A 15,094-nucleotide genomic window follows, 5' to 3' on the forward strand; every position below is an offset into this window, starting at 1 on the left:
TTTCTTTTCTTTTCTTTTCTTTTCTTTTCTTTTCTTTTCTTTTCTTTTCTTTTCTTTTCTTTTCTTTTCTTTTCTTTTCTTTTCTTTTCTTTTCTTTTCTTTTCTTTTCTTTTCTTTTCTTTTCTTTTCTTTTCTTTTTCTTTTTCTTTTTCTTTTTCTTTTTGCTTTGCTTTGCTTTGCTTTGCTTTTTTAGCCCTTTTTTTCTCTTACTGATAGAAACTAAGTCATCATGCAGCCAGAAGCAGGGACCATCCCTTACTCCTAGGGCAACAACAGCTTAGTTGTCTTGTGAAACATCAACGTGAGAAGGAAACTAAACATGGGGAAAATAAGAAAATGTATATAAATTAAAAGTTAATGGAGACATAATTAGTTTATGTATGTGGCAATGTTTTAGGGTTTTTTATAATTATTATTTATGGATAAATGGAGACTCAGAAACCAAACCTAATATTACTGGATTTCAAAGAATAGTTTGGTATTCATAATGGGAAGGAAGGTAGAAAATGGGGTCTGGAAAGGGGCAGCAAATCAGTCGTAATCTTCTTTTATGTGCATTAATGCATTTTATAGATCTAAAGATGAGCAGAAGGACCATTATGTCTTACTGCATAATGCATGCTCAGTTCATGATTGTACTGGTATGGGCAGGGTTTCTGGAAAATAAGTCTAAAAATTCTGTCTCAGAAATCTGAAGCATCTTCATAATGACATTTTTTTAAGTTAGAAATAATGAACTGAATCACATTTAATTCCTGATTTAGATAGAGAACTGTCATTGGCTCTTATGAAACACAGAGAGTCTTGTTTCAGTGTTAGTCATAATAATGTTATATTTTTTTCTAAATGGCTATTGAAGCCATTCCTGCTATATTTAATGTTAGACAAATAAAATATTTATTTTACTTTAAAATGGAGCTTTTGTGACTCATTAAAAACTAGTACCATATGTTTATAAACGTAGCTCATACCTAAAACACACAGGGAACTATAATGTAGCAGTCACTTCTTATCCTGTAACAAGCTTGTCTTATCATGATATGAAGAGTGCACATGCTAATACAGAATACAGTCTTGCAAAGTGTTATGGCTCTCAGACACCTTTCCTTGTAGAAAGTCACCTTGTCACATATAGGTGTAGGTTTGCACTGAAAGCCTGGGCATGAGTATAATTTCTCAGACAGTAGTCAAAGGCGTGCAGGCCCATGTCCTTTTAAACATGTTTTAGTGTTCGGGGATCAAAGTCACGCCAAACCACCAGCAAGCCCCCTGAGTCTGTGATCCGTCGTTTAGCTCAGCCCACATTAGGCCAGAGTGTGCTGTCATGGGGCTGTGGGTCAGAGCCAATATTTCAGCATTTCATAGAGAGATGATGCTGCCATAAAAAGCACCACAGAAAGCCTGAAGCAGTTAGGTTTTGGGGATGGGAGTAGTGTTAAGTATGTGCTAGATTATATATTTTCCCTCTCCTCCTCCGTGTTCTTTAAAGTGACTATTGTGTATAAGGCAGGAGTTGTTTTCTCTTGTGTGCAACCACATCAACTCACTCTTCAGGTTATCAGGTCAGCAAATCTACCTGAGGCTTAGTTTTCTTTCTTCATTCTTCAGTCAGCTTGACAGCGCCGCCAAAACAGTCCAGAGCAGTCATTAGCTAATGGAAGAGACTTACTGAAATGTGTCTGCTCTGATACTAGTGTTCATTTCAAAAATCAAGTTGGAGACTGCATTAGGACCAGCATCTAGCTGTCTTGCTATTATTAATGAGGCAATAGAGAGCTTGGCTACTTATTCATGAGAACCCAAAAAAGGACACCATATAGGCAAACAGCTGAAACTGTAACTAAAAGGTTCCTGTTATCAATCGCATTATTGAATTGTGTTCTCCACACTATTCAGCCAAACTTAATTGTTTCATATGAAGTCTGGTCATTGTGGCTTAGGATGCATAAGTGAAGGAAGCTTACTGGGTAATGGTTGCATTAGAACTATAAATAAACTTAGCTATTTCTAGTTCTCCCTATTGTTATTTGGGCTAAACTGACTTAAAATCACAGGCTTCTTAGCATGTGTGGCGTGTTATGTGAGCCAGCTATAACTCCACAGCCATATAGGGCAAGCTTTGGGCATGGGCAAAGGAGGGCTGATCTGTCAGCACCTATCCTCAGGGAAAAAGGAAAAGAAAAAAAAAGAAAAAAAGAAAAAGAAAAAAAAAAAAGCTTTTTTAAAGACAGTTCAGTGCAGAAAGGAAATTAAAGTCTCAGTTGCTTTCTGTTTTGAAATGTGAAGACAGTGGGATCCACTGGAAAAATCCACCTGGATTCTTCCATCTGGATTCAGTCATGTTGATAATCAAGTCAGACAGATATTGTGCAGACAAGCTGGAAAAAAGTTCTGTTTCCTCTCATTCTCCCTCACTTGCTCTGATATTCAGCACATGCACAATATTGTACAGGTACTCCTTCCAGACTGCATCTTTTTCTCCCAGACTTCATACAAATCTCAAGACTTAGGGGTCCAAAGGATTTTATCCAAGTTAATTTATTTGTTTGCTGTCCCTGAGGTTTTTGCCTTTGCTCTTTTCTGGAAGTGTTTCCACCTGCTGGGTGGAGTGAGGGGGGTGCAGGTATTATGCTTTCAGGCTTCTCCCTTCTCACAGAAAATATGAAGAGTCAGTGATGTTTTTGGGTCTGCGTGGCATGGTTTGCAGGGACGTGTTAGGGTGCAGTTCCTACCTCTGGCCTCTGGTGGGGAAATAAATTACATGTTGTGAGAGTTTTATGTATTTTTGTTTAAATCACTTCTACAGTTTGTCCTACTCTTTTCCAAGGAACCCCACAATTGGACCAGTGGAGATTTTTTATTTTCCCCAGAATCATAATCATGTTAGAGATTCCAAGTTGCAGAACAAAGAAGCAAAGTTTGTTTTTTCAAAGGGGAAAAAAAAAAAAAAAAAAAAAAAAAAAAAAAAAGTTGGTGAAAACAGCCCTGACAGCTGTGCTCTGTGGCTCAGTAAATTAAGAGCTTTTACTTGCTCCTTTCAGGGATGTGTTTAGTCTAGATATTCATGATTTATACATATTTTTGGCTGGGTTGTATATTATATTTTTTTATGCAGATTTGCAGTGATTTCATTCAAGCTTATATTTTCCTAGTATGGGAGATATGTTGAGAAGAATGAGTGAATTTAGTCCATTAAAATGTTACCCATCTCAATTTGTTCTTTAAGGGACTGCCTTGTTTTTAAATAAATTTGCTTGTCGTATTTTACAATCCACCTGAAAGTAGCAGGGGTTTGAAAGGCTGCTGGGAAATCACGTTCACGTCTCTCTCTTTCTTGCAGAAGTGGCAGTGCACAGAGGATGCCTCTGGCAAGCTTCGAATTCACAAGTGTAAGGTATCTAGTGACATACTTGCCATCAGGAAGAGGACCCGCAGCATCCACTCCCGGGGATACAGTGGTAAAGACAAAGACTGCAACTGTGGAGACGCTGATTACCGAAACAGCAGGACCCAAAGAAAAAATCAAAGACAGTTCCTGAGAAACCCCAATGCGCAAAGTAAGTGTTATCAGATCTCTCCTATGCTGAGGCAAAGGACAGGGGGAAAAGGCTCACAGGGTTCTGGTTTACCAGCATATGCTTGTTTTCACCCCGGTGTACAATTGATACATATGTAATTGGCAGGCAGGTTCTGAATAATTGCTTCTGTAATAACAATGATAATAACTAAAGTTGTCCCTTACACCACAGCAGGGAATACTCCTTGGGCTGGCTGTGCTGGGCAGCGATGCGCTGGTGCCACCTATCGCACTGATGGCACACGGAAACCCGGTGGCATCTGCGGCTGAGCCAGTGCCCTTATTTGCTAAGGCAGCCAAAGCAAGTGTTTTCTTGCATCGGTAATCACTGAATCCAAATGCTGTCTGATGCTATCCCAAAGATATCTTTTACGTGAGGCATTGAAGTGCCGTGACTGCTGGCGAAATTAATCTCTGCCCAGCTGCAGTTTTCAGGCAAGCCTGTACCGGGATCGCTGCAAGGAAACAGATTAGATTGCAGTGTCCTCTAGTGGAGCGTGGGCTAAAGCGAATGCACAAGCAGGCTTCGAGACAGCAGCCCTTGGGCTTGTATCTGCTAAGGACTTATACAGCAAAAGAAGCTGCTATTTTAAATGGAACTGGTATTTTCATCAATCTGCCCGGTAATGAATAGCTTGAAATAGGTGGGCCTCCAAAACAGGAAGATTGCAGAGACACGAGTTAGAAAAGTTAGAAGATGTTGCACAGATGTCTATGAAATAAGAAAATAATGGCAGTATAATTCAAAATATTTCCTGATTTAAAGCCTCCCCCACTCTGCATGCGAAGAATCCCTGGTATTCTTTGTACATTCAACCGCAATATTGTCTGTCTTAAGTTCTCTCATTGTTCAGACTAAATGCTGCCGTGACATAATTTCTTCCATTTGTTTAATATGATCTAAGGAACTTCACAGTGTACACAGGCAGACCTCTGCTGAAATTTCTCCATGTCACAGCCTGCTGGGTTGATACTCAAACTGTGCAACGTGCCCCCAAGTGATCATTTCAAGAGGAGATACCTGCCATGTACCTTGGAAAGAGAAGGGTTGCCAGGGTGACAGCAAGGGCTAAGTAGGGACTGCAACTGGGGGCAGTGACTTGGAGAGATAAAGTGAAGAAATGGGAAAGGGACAGACAAGTATTAAGAGCATTTGAAGGGCCATCAGAAAAGGTCATGTTGTTATGCTTTTCTCCTTTACAACATTTTCACTCCACTTCTCCTCTGCTTCTCTTCTGCCTGCTTAGTGCTCATCTGAGAACAGAGGTGATGATGAGGCATTGTTAATTTTGTTAAGGCTAGTTCAGGCCTCAGTTTTTAGATGGCATTTGGATAAGATGCTTCTCTAAAATCTTTCAGTCACTTGATCAATAAGTAGTGTCATCAGATACTATTACAACACCAGATTTTGTCCCATCTGATCCTATGAATCTTTCTTCATTATTTTGTTGAGAATTAATATGGTTGTAAATCAGAAAGAATCCTTGAAACTATGGTGGGTTTTGTTTGTTTGTTTGTTTGTTTGTTTTTTGTTTTTCTCTTTAGGAAGATAAATGTCTTCACTGCATGACTAGGAAGCCTTTTTTCACCTCACAGCAGGCAACCACTGAAATAGTTTAGAAGGACAGGGTGGTTTGAATGAAGAGCTGAATGAGGCTCACTATCTGCACTTTCAATAGATTCTTTCAGTAAAAGCTCAGTATGAGTCTCTCAAAGGCACTAGCAGAAAACTTGCACTAGAATTGATCCTATATGCCAAAAGCAGTACTTTCTTAGAGTTCCCGTTTTATTCTGCTGCACAAATTATTACTAACCATTAGGTGACAAAAATATGCTCAGCATAGACGCAACAAATGGAAACAAGTTTTTACAAGCTGAATTATGTATATCAAGAGCTCTTTGTGTTTGTGTCTGGACAGAATATACTTTGGTGTGGTACTGCCTATGGGTTTTATCAGTTTGATTTGGGACAAGGTAAAAAGTGAAGGTCCAGGCTGAGCCCAAACACAATTATTCCTGAACATGGCAATAAAAATACTCGAAAGAGTTAATTGTCATGATTAATCTGACTCATATGCTGCTGCACTTGCAGAGTTCAAAAACTGTAACTAAAAGAGCTTTAAGCGTGGTCCTGGGCAACCAGCTCTAGGTGGCCCTGCATAAGCAGGGGGTTGAACCAGATGATCTCCAGAGATCTCTTCCAACCTCAACCATTCTGTGGTTCTGTAACCCTGTAAATTCACTCTGATCCTACAATGCAGAATATCTATGACTTGTACATATAGATACAGATGATTTATGTGTGTGTAGGAGTATCTATACATATATAGATAATCCCATGGTTTCTGTTTTGTTGTTGTTGTTGTTTGTTTTTCTGAGTGTCTCATTCTAGATGACTATTTCTGAAATACTGATTTTATTTGGAGATACATATTAACTATGGCGTAAAGTCAGCCTAGCATGAAATGCAAAACTTGAAGCATTCAGAATTTCATGCTACTAATGAAAGTGCAGGCCCTGAATTATCAAAAAAAAATAATTAAATAAGTTTCTGCAAAGCCACAGGAAAAATAAGCTGTTTTATTGAACAGCCTTCTTGCATTTTGGAATGTGCTGGGTGTTCGTGGCATGACTTGTAGATATGTGTATGCAACCATGAATGTTTCTTTCTTCTTCAGAATACAAACCACGATTTGTTCACACTCGCCAAACACGATCCTTGTCTGTGGAATTTGAAGGTGAAATATATGACATAAATCTGGAAGAGGAAGAACTGCAGGTGCTAAAGACCAAAAGTATCACCAAACGTCACAATGCTGAAAATGAGCAAGATGCAGAGGAAACCAATGGTGCTCCTGGTGACACAATGGTTGCTGATGGCACTGATGCTATAGGTCAACCCAGTTCTGTCAGAGTCACACACAAGTACAGTTGCTTTTTCTGTTTTTGTTTGTTTGTTTTTTCCTTAAGATAAAGTCTTTTTCATTTTCTAATTGTGATCTCTCTTTCATTTTTTTTATAAAATATTAAAATATAGTTCCCATAGAAAATAACTTAAAATTATGATTGCAGATAATTTTAGATATGCCTGAGTTGTACTTGTTAGTAGGTGGAATCGTGTAACTTTAATATGTGTGTTTAAGAGGGAGTCATCCAGTTACAGATTTATCTCTGAGGGGGAGTAGGCATCTCTAGAGGGGGATTCTTTCTCTGTTTCAAAACATGTATGTCATGATGGATTAATCACCCCATGAAGGGGTGATTGTGACTCTCTTGCTGTTCATTATAAAGTCTGGGCTACCATCTTAGCACAGAGGCCTAAATTTTAGATGACTGTAATTCCACTCCAAGTAAGGACAGATTAGATCAGCTATACCGTCTTTCTTAATACCTAGTTGTGTGTAGAAACTAACATTAGATAAGATACATTAGATATGTTTATCCCTAAAGAGACCTGCAATCATTTTCCATCCTGAAACACACCTGTATTTCAATTTTTAACTCTACCCTACATCTGAATGAAAAGGCAAAGATTTCAAAGTATTTTTCATTTTAAAAAGCTAGTATGACTGATCTGAAGTCAGGCAGACACAGGCAGCAAAAATATTCTATTAACCTTCCTATCATGTTTAAAATATAAATAGTATTTCTCTCTCTCTTTTCAGAAACATCAAAGATAACATAAATGTTAATTTTGAACAAAGAAAAATTACTCCTTCTTTGCATAATGATTTGCAAGCACGGCATTAATAAAGCCTTAAGTGGCTTTCTGGAAAAATGATTATTTCTCCATAGCGAGTTTTGACTTTTACTAAGTAATGTTCTCAGAATTCCAGCTTGTGAGTGAGGAAAAAAACATAATAGGAGAAGGTGGGAAGAGAGAAGCATCTAAATCTTTCTGCTTTTCTTCTCAAAAATTTTAAAAAGGGTTCTGATGGAACAGGGCCCCAAAAAGGCTGTATCTATTAAACTGGAATATTTCTATATTTATGGATGTTCTGTTTGTCAGCATGGAGACTTTGAAACTCCAGCCTATAGTCTGCTGGATTCTTAATCTCATTCTACCTCCTTGGATTTCAGTTATTCTTTTTTCTTGATAGCACTGTTTTTTCAAACACTAGTATGAATATTTTTCTCACTTCACTACTTTATTACATGAGTGTTCTCTTTTTTTAATTACTTATTCGAACTTTTTGCTCTAACTTTTAATCTTTATTGATCTTTAATAGTTATATTGATCATTACTCCATTGTGTTCTGTTTTTAACTATTTTGCATACTCATAAGATGATTTGCATTCATGTGGCAAGAAAAATATATTTCTCAGCAGTTGGTGGCTGAATGAGCACATTTAGTTAACAAGAGGCTTTGAATTCTGAACAGATTTTTAGTTCAGTTGCAATCTCATTTCTGATCGGATTAAAAATCTCCAACATGACATTGTCATTGCATTTTTGCTTAGCAGGCAGAGAGCATCTGTCATGGATAAGGAACTTTTTTTTTTATTTTGGTGAGAAAACAGATTGAAGCAATTATTATTATTGTCAGCATGAGAAGATGGTACAGGGTTTATTTATTTCTTAGATTATAACAAATAAATTCTTAGGAATGTTGGAAGAAAGAGAAAAAATGGATAGGCAATTGGGAAACCACTGACCTCCCGTTTCTTATTTGTTCAATTTATATCTACAGATGTTTTATTCTTCCAAATGACACTATTCACTGTGAGAGGGAGCTGTACCAATCTGCCAGAGCTTGGAAGGACCACAAGGCGTACATTGACAAGGAGGTAAGAGATGTTTTGAAACCTGAGTGACGCCTTTGCACTGCTACATACCCATTCAAATAATAATTCTGACTAGGCAATATTCTCTGCAGATTGAAGCTCTCCAAGACAAAATTAAGAATTTGAGGGAAGTTAGAGGACACCTAAAAAGAAGAAAACCAGATGAATGTGACTGTAGTAAACAGAGGTAAAATAGACAACATTCAGAATTAGAAGCTACACTGAATGATAAGGTTTAGATACTTCTGAAGTTTGGTTTGTTGTTTGTTGTTGTTGTTGTTGTTGTTTTGGTTGGGTTTGGTTTGTTTTTTTGTTGTTGTTGTTTTTTTGATGGAAAACAAAGAACTTAAGCACTATTGATATTTAAAACTGTTCTAGAAACTCATGACTAAGGTTAGCCTATTCAGGTGTCATTTCCATAACAGGGAAGGAAAGAAGCTGACTCATAATAGGCGTGTAAATGTCTGTGCTCTGTATCTCTCCTGAGTAGAACTTATTTCTCTATTGACTTGAGAAGAAATCAAAGTTAGCCTGTTTCTGGAAAGACATTCAAGTGTGAGGGTATATATCTTAATTCAAAATAGCTGAAAATGAAACTACCCCACAATCCAAATTTTAGTTGGATCCCCTTCAAGAGTAGAAACTACTCTTTGAAGATGCATGTACAAATTTTAAGATTAAATATGTTTGTATTCTACTAACATATTGAACACAGCTGTAGTTTTACCACAGTCTAGCATAATCACTCATATATATAACTTCTTTAAATGAAATTAAAATCATGAGTCATTCTATGTAGTTCTTTAAGAAAATGTCAAAGATGGTATGTTTCTGTTTTGCTTTTATGTTGAAAATGAATTGTTTCATGACTTGATAATTCTTAATAATTTTTCATGTAGCTACTACAACAAAGAGAAAGGGGTAAAGGCCCAAGAGAAAATCAAGAGCCATCTTCATCCCTTCAAGTAAGTTTGCTGTCATCTTCTCACGCTCTCAGCTAGCTTTTTGGTGACTGGAGAAATACATATGATATTTTTGGAGAGCAAAAGGGGAGAGATGGGGAAAAGGTCATATGTAGCAAGCTCTCACAACAAGCCTTCAGTAGTTTTGAACATACATATGAAAGCTCATGAATAATATTGAAAAGCCGTATTGATAGAAATGGAAGAAATTAATAATTTCAGAAGATGATTGATAAGCAATCATTAAAAAGACCCTGTTAAACCTAAATGCAAAAGCGCATCACTTCTCATATTTGCTGAGGAGAGCACCTTGTTGTAACTGCTGGGGTTGGAAGCTGAGCTGAAAGAGTCAGCATCCAAAAGGGCACATTCTCATTATCAATCTTTAAAAAAAAACATATAGATGTAAAAATTGCTAATGCTCTTGTTAACCAAATAGAAACTGTTCTCTGTCAGACTTGCCCAACTTTTTCTCTGAACAGAGAAGCAGCACAGGAGGTAGATGGCAAACTACAGCTGTTCAAAGAGAATCGCAGAAGGAAGAAGGAGAGGAAGGGGAAAAAGCGCCAGAAGAAAGGAGATGAGTGCAGCCTTCCCGGACTGACGTGTTTTACCCACGACAACAATCACTGGCAAACAGCACCTTTCTGGAACTGTAAGTCTTGCTTGCATGTGCAGAGGTGAACTAGGTTGTCCTCTGCTGTGTAAGAGTTCACAGTTTATGCAGTCAGTCAAGTCATTATTTTGAAAAATGGCACTTAGCAGTGCTGCGGCTGCTATTCTCGAGTCTTAAGGGTATGCTTAGGTATGCTTGTCATTTTTGTGTTGCATATTTATATGAAATTCTTACAAGAGACTCTATGTGAAACACAGCAGAAGCAAAAAGGAGAGTTGGCCTGTTAAAAAGTAGACATTCATAACCAGCCACTGAGGTTCGTGTCATCTCTTGGTGATCAAGATGACCGAATATTTTTGCTGGGAGCTGTGAGTCTTCAGCCTTGCAAGAGGGAAAGGAAAAGGAAGGAAAACCCTTTCCCCATCTGTATCCAAGTAAATTTGTATATGCCTATATAATGAAATTAATCTAACCAATAGATAGATTAGCAGAATTAAGTAGCTGTGACAGCATGAGATAGAATTAGTGTGATAGAATTAGACATTTCCTGTACCTCACACACATTTTTTTGGTTACTATGTCCTGAGGTGATAGTATTGATCTTGTCTTTTAGATTTAAGGTATTAATAAATAATAATGTTATCTTCAGGACTTCAATCACTGTTATCCATTGTATACTATTATCTGAAAAATTCTAAGCCCAGGTTACAGGAAAAATTAGTTTTCTCTCACAATATTAAGCAAAAGTCCTTACTTCATTTCCATTATGTTAAATTATTTACACATATTTAATGTTAACTACAAAACTGCTGGCTCTTTGGGAATTTAAATTTTTCAAGAAATACTCATTCAGGACAGATGAAAGGGACAGATACTCATCAAGCATAAACCACTGTAACTATGTTAAATGCATTGAAATTCTGATATTTTGTCCAGGCTGCAGATCTACTCTGGATCTCATAAAAGCGAGCAGAAGTAACAAATCCCTGAAATAGTAATTCTGCATGTTCACCATACAAAATTAATTCTGCAGATACTCTGATTAATTCTACTGAGTTTACAGCTTAAAGACCATGTGCATAATATTGCTGAGAAGTTTAGTGGAACTTTGACCCTTTTACTACAGTCTTAAAAGTTTCTACAAAACTATTTTTTTCTGAAGAAAAATGCTCAATCAGATTTTTTGAGGGGAGGGGAGCAAAATAGAATCATATAATCTGGTATTCAAGAGATAATATGTATATCTGAATTATAACCTTTTCCCTTTTCCTCCTTTGCTATGTTGTGGTTTTAGACAACGGATTTATGACCAAAGATTTTGTCACAAACTCTTTCTTGTGACTTGACCTTTAAGTGTGGCAGCATTGTGTCACAAACTTCAGTACATAAAAGGTCTGCCTTAATTTTACCATTTTGATATCATAAGCCTATCATAAACAACTTATTTTGAAGAAAATACAAACACTATCCCTTATGAATTCTCCACATTATTCCCATTTTTGATATTCTAAAAAAAAATTTAAAGTCAAAACTGCAGAATGCTCACCTACTTTGTAAGAATAAAATCTAATAGAAAGAAAATATCTTAAGTTCCTTTAAACTTCAGGGTATATATAGATAACAATCCTAAGTTCCTTTAAACTTCAGGGTATATATAGATAACAATCCTACTGGGACATGCTTCAACATTTCCAGGCATTCAGCATCAACAAAAAAACATTTTTCTCATTTTTGGTGGCAGAGGAGGAAAAGTGATTGAAAACTTTACTTTCAAAAACTTGAAGATCAAATGATGATTAAGATACAATAATTTGACTCTGAACAGAAAATTTGCTAGGAGCAAATACTCATTTCAAGAAAGATGTTGTTACAGATAGTCTGTTCTGTTTGCACTAGAACTTTTCCTAATAAGATTTTTATGTGTTAAAATTTTCTTACAGCAGTTATGTGCATGATTTTTGTTTTAAAGGCAACAATTAGATTGGTGTATTGCTTTTTAATTGTGGAGTAGCAAACAGTTAAGAAAAGTGTTTTCATATTTCTGTGCATTCTGGAAATGCTCCAGTAAGAGTCATGGGGTAAATAAAAAATGTCCCTTTGATGCAGTTCGTAACTGATAGAGAAGCCAAGGTATTGATTCCAATAACATGGATGAAAAGGGCCAATACCATTACTAGTTTTATAAAGTGTGTTAAACACATTAGCACTATTACAGAAAGCTGCAGAACTAATTAAATAAAAATCTAAGGCACTATTAATATTTTATTATTGAAATTAAAAAGATATGCTTCTCAAACAAAGTGTTGTTATCAGTTTGTTTAAAACTCAAAAGGGATAATTTTCTGAGCCTTTTCCACAGGCAGAATGAGATTATAAACAGCTTTAAAAGTATTATGTTTTTGGGAAGAAGTTTAGATAATTCATTAAACACGTTGTACTAAAACTAAATCATCCAATATTTGTGTTGACACTACCTATTGTCTCCTACTATTCAGTTGGTTAAACTACAGTTTATTGAAAATAAATGAAAAGAGGCTCATCTACTTATCATATCTGAAAATTAAAGCACATCTTGGTCCATATGTGATTTTACCCTAAAGTACATATCACAGAATCACAGAATAGTTTAGGTTGGAAGAGACCTACAAGATCACAGAGTCCAACCTCACGTCTGTGTTTGGTTAGCTGAATAGCTGTCCATACTCTACCAAGTGTGAGATCTTCATTTTCTCTAATGATGGCTTAGAGACATTAATGTCACATGTGACACCTGGCTCTCGGTGTCTTCAGTCTGGAGTAGAATCCTCCTCTAGGTTTCCCCAGGTTGAAAAATAAAATAAACCATATATAAATGAGAACAGAATTATGTCCTATTAATAATTGCTGTATTCTACTTTCTTTAGGTATATGTTTGAGAAATTTGCATGTTTAAAAAGTTTGTCCTGTTTTAGATGAGAATCTAATGTTATTTGAATATAAGATTTTTTTAATCGATCTAGAATTTAAGTAAATAATCTATACAGTTTGCTAGTAGAAGAAAGCATATTATTTTCAGCTAAGCTAGTAACTTTTTTTTTTTTTTTTTTTTTTTTTTTTACTTACAGTGGGCTCTTTCTGTGCATGCACAAGCTCAAATAACAACACTTACTGGTGTTTGCGAACAGTTAATGACACCCACAATTTTCTCTTCTGTGAGTTTGCAACTGGCTTCTTGGAATATTTTGATATGAACACCGATCCCTATCAGGTAAACCCCTTTCCCTTTTACAAAATATTGCACACTAAATTCCTCTATTGGTTGATTATCATTATTTTTATTATTATTTCTGATAATAAGTATTTTCTCCCCCATTTCTCTTTTTCTCAGCTGACAAATACTGTTCATACAGTGGAAAGAGGCGTTTTGAATCAATTGCACGTACAGCTAATGGAACTGCGAAGTTGTCAAGGTTACAAGCAGTGCAATCCAAGGCCTAAGGGACTTGAAACAGGTACAAGTAAAGTAGAAGAGTGTTTATTTCCATTTTATTTGGTTATTTTCATCTCCTCAATGGTATCCATGAAGTATCAGTCTCTTAATTGTTGCTCTGAGTAAATTGGAATCATCCAAGTACACCATCCTGCACAGCTGCAAGAAAGCTTCCTTGCAAGTTTGCACAGGTTATTATAGACAGAAATTGATGACAAACAACAACATTTGACAGAAATTCTGCAGAAAGTTTATCATATTATTTGCATGAAGCAATAACAAGCATATGCAGATCCTCTTACTCGTAGCCATAACCCTTTTCTCTGTTGCAGGATTTATTTGGTTAGGTTCTGCCTCCCAGTAGCAGATGAGATATTAAATCCTGTATTTATTCCGATTGCTCTCTGCCTGTATGACCAACCTTAGGCTCTACACCAAACTGGGACTTAACATTGCAAATTTCTAATCATATGTAGCCCTCTCTGTTTATAAGGAAAGCAGTATTTCTTTACAAGAGTCTCTGAATACAAAAATAGGTGGCATTTATACTTCATAAGTCTGGAATTCTTTGCACTTAAATTTAGTTGATTGAAATTGTGTTGTTGTTTTTTTTACAGGAATATTCCTTACTATGTATTTTATATTGTTGCTTCTCTGTATCTCTTTCTTCAGCTACAAGCGTTTCTCTTTATTAATCATTTGGGGGTTTTATTGTTTTTTGAAAAACTATGGTTTTTCAGTTCTTTTATATAAAACTTCCAGGAAATCTTTATTGGACTGCAACTCTGTCTTTATTTAACACAGTACATTTCTTTTTAGGAATTAGATGCTGTGCATGGAAAGCTACATTGTGAATGGTTTTACAAGTTCTAAACACTAACAAAAGTTACTCTTGTATTTTCCTATATCAGGAAATAAAGATGGAGGAAGCTATGATCCACACAGGTATCCACACTTTTTTATTCTCCTCAGCAGCTTCTTTCCAAATAATTGCATGATTCCAGTCCATTTCAACTAATGTCTGTATCCTGCCATGTTGCACACAACCATAGCTTTTGATGCATGCCTTTTCTAACTACTTTACAGTGAACTTAGCCTTTGTTTTTCAGACCTACCATTCTGCATTTAACTTAGCTTATTGTCACAGCAAGAATTCATACAACTCATGTTCCATGCCTGTATTTCTTAGATGTTCACACAGGGAAAGTAGAATAATGTCTTTCGGTTGTTTTCCTGTTGCTGCACTTTTGGTTGGTTTGTTGTTTTTGTTGTGTTTTGTTTCATTTTTTTTCTGTTTTTATTGAGGATGTCTGTACATATGCTTTTTAAATGAAAAACAAAAGTGCTTAAAAGGCTTTCTGAGATGTATGTACTCAAAGAGCCTAGTCAAACCTTCAAAAGTAAAGTCAAATCTTCTTGCTGACTTTAGAAATTGTTGGCAGACGCTGCTTTAAGCAAAAACAGTGCTCAGTTTGAGCAGCATGTGTGCAGAAGCCAGAATTTCACTGGAAGTAAGGCAGAAAGATAAGGCGCCTTTGGGCAGAGGGACCTATGCTTTCAGACCAGATCTGACATGTGAAACTAAATCTTTTTAAAAGGTTGCAGTATTTGAACTGAGGAAGGGCAATGGGTGAGATATTTTGTCCCTAATTCTCAAACCCAAGGTATGCAAGAAAGATTGCTGT

The 15,094-nt window shown here is 36.3% G+C and overlaps 1 protein-coding gene across 5 annotated transcripts in view; it reads left to right on the forward strand.

The window, feature by feature from the left end:
- Positions 1-15,094, forward strand: part of SULF1 (sulfatase 1) — a 106,897-nt gene that overhangs the window by 84,571 nt on the left and 7,232 nt on the right. For 4 of the 5 annotated variants that reach the window (XM_035319450.1, XM_035319451.1, XM_035319452.1 and 1 more), the window contains 8 exons: positions 3,341-3,557; positions 6,256-6,502; positions 8,269-8,365; positions 8,455-8,549; positions 9,262-9,327; positions 9,807-9,979; positions 13,045-13,187; positions 13,308-13,431. In XM_035319450.1, the coding sequence (XP_035175341.1) occupies positions 3,341-3,557; positions 6,256-6,502; positions 8,269-8,365; positions 8,455-8,549; positions 9,262-9,327; positions 9,807-9,979; positions 13,045-13,187; positions 13,308-13,431 (1,162 nt within the window). Of the gene's footprint in view, positions 1-3,340; positions 3,558-6,255; positions 6,503-8,268; positions 8,366-8,454; positions 8,550-9,261; positions 9,328-9,806; positions 9,980-13,044; positions 13,188-13,307; positions 13,432-14,320; positions 14,355-15,094 lie in introns of all 5 variants that reach the window. The other variant, XM_035319454.1, reaches the window with a different exon arrangement.

The sequence above is a fragment of the Oxyura jamaicensis genome, chromosome 2 (assembly GCF_011077185.1).
Source record: "Oxyura jamaicensis isolate SHBP4307 breed ruddy duck chromosome 2, BPBGC_Ojam_1.0, whole genome shotgun sequence".
Taxonomy (NCBI): domain Eukaryota; kingdom Metazoa; phylum Chordata; class Aves; order Anseriformes; family Anatidae; genus Oxyura; species Oxyura jamaicensis.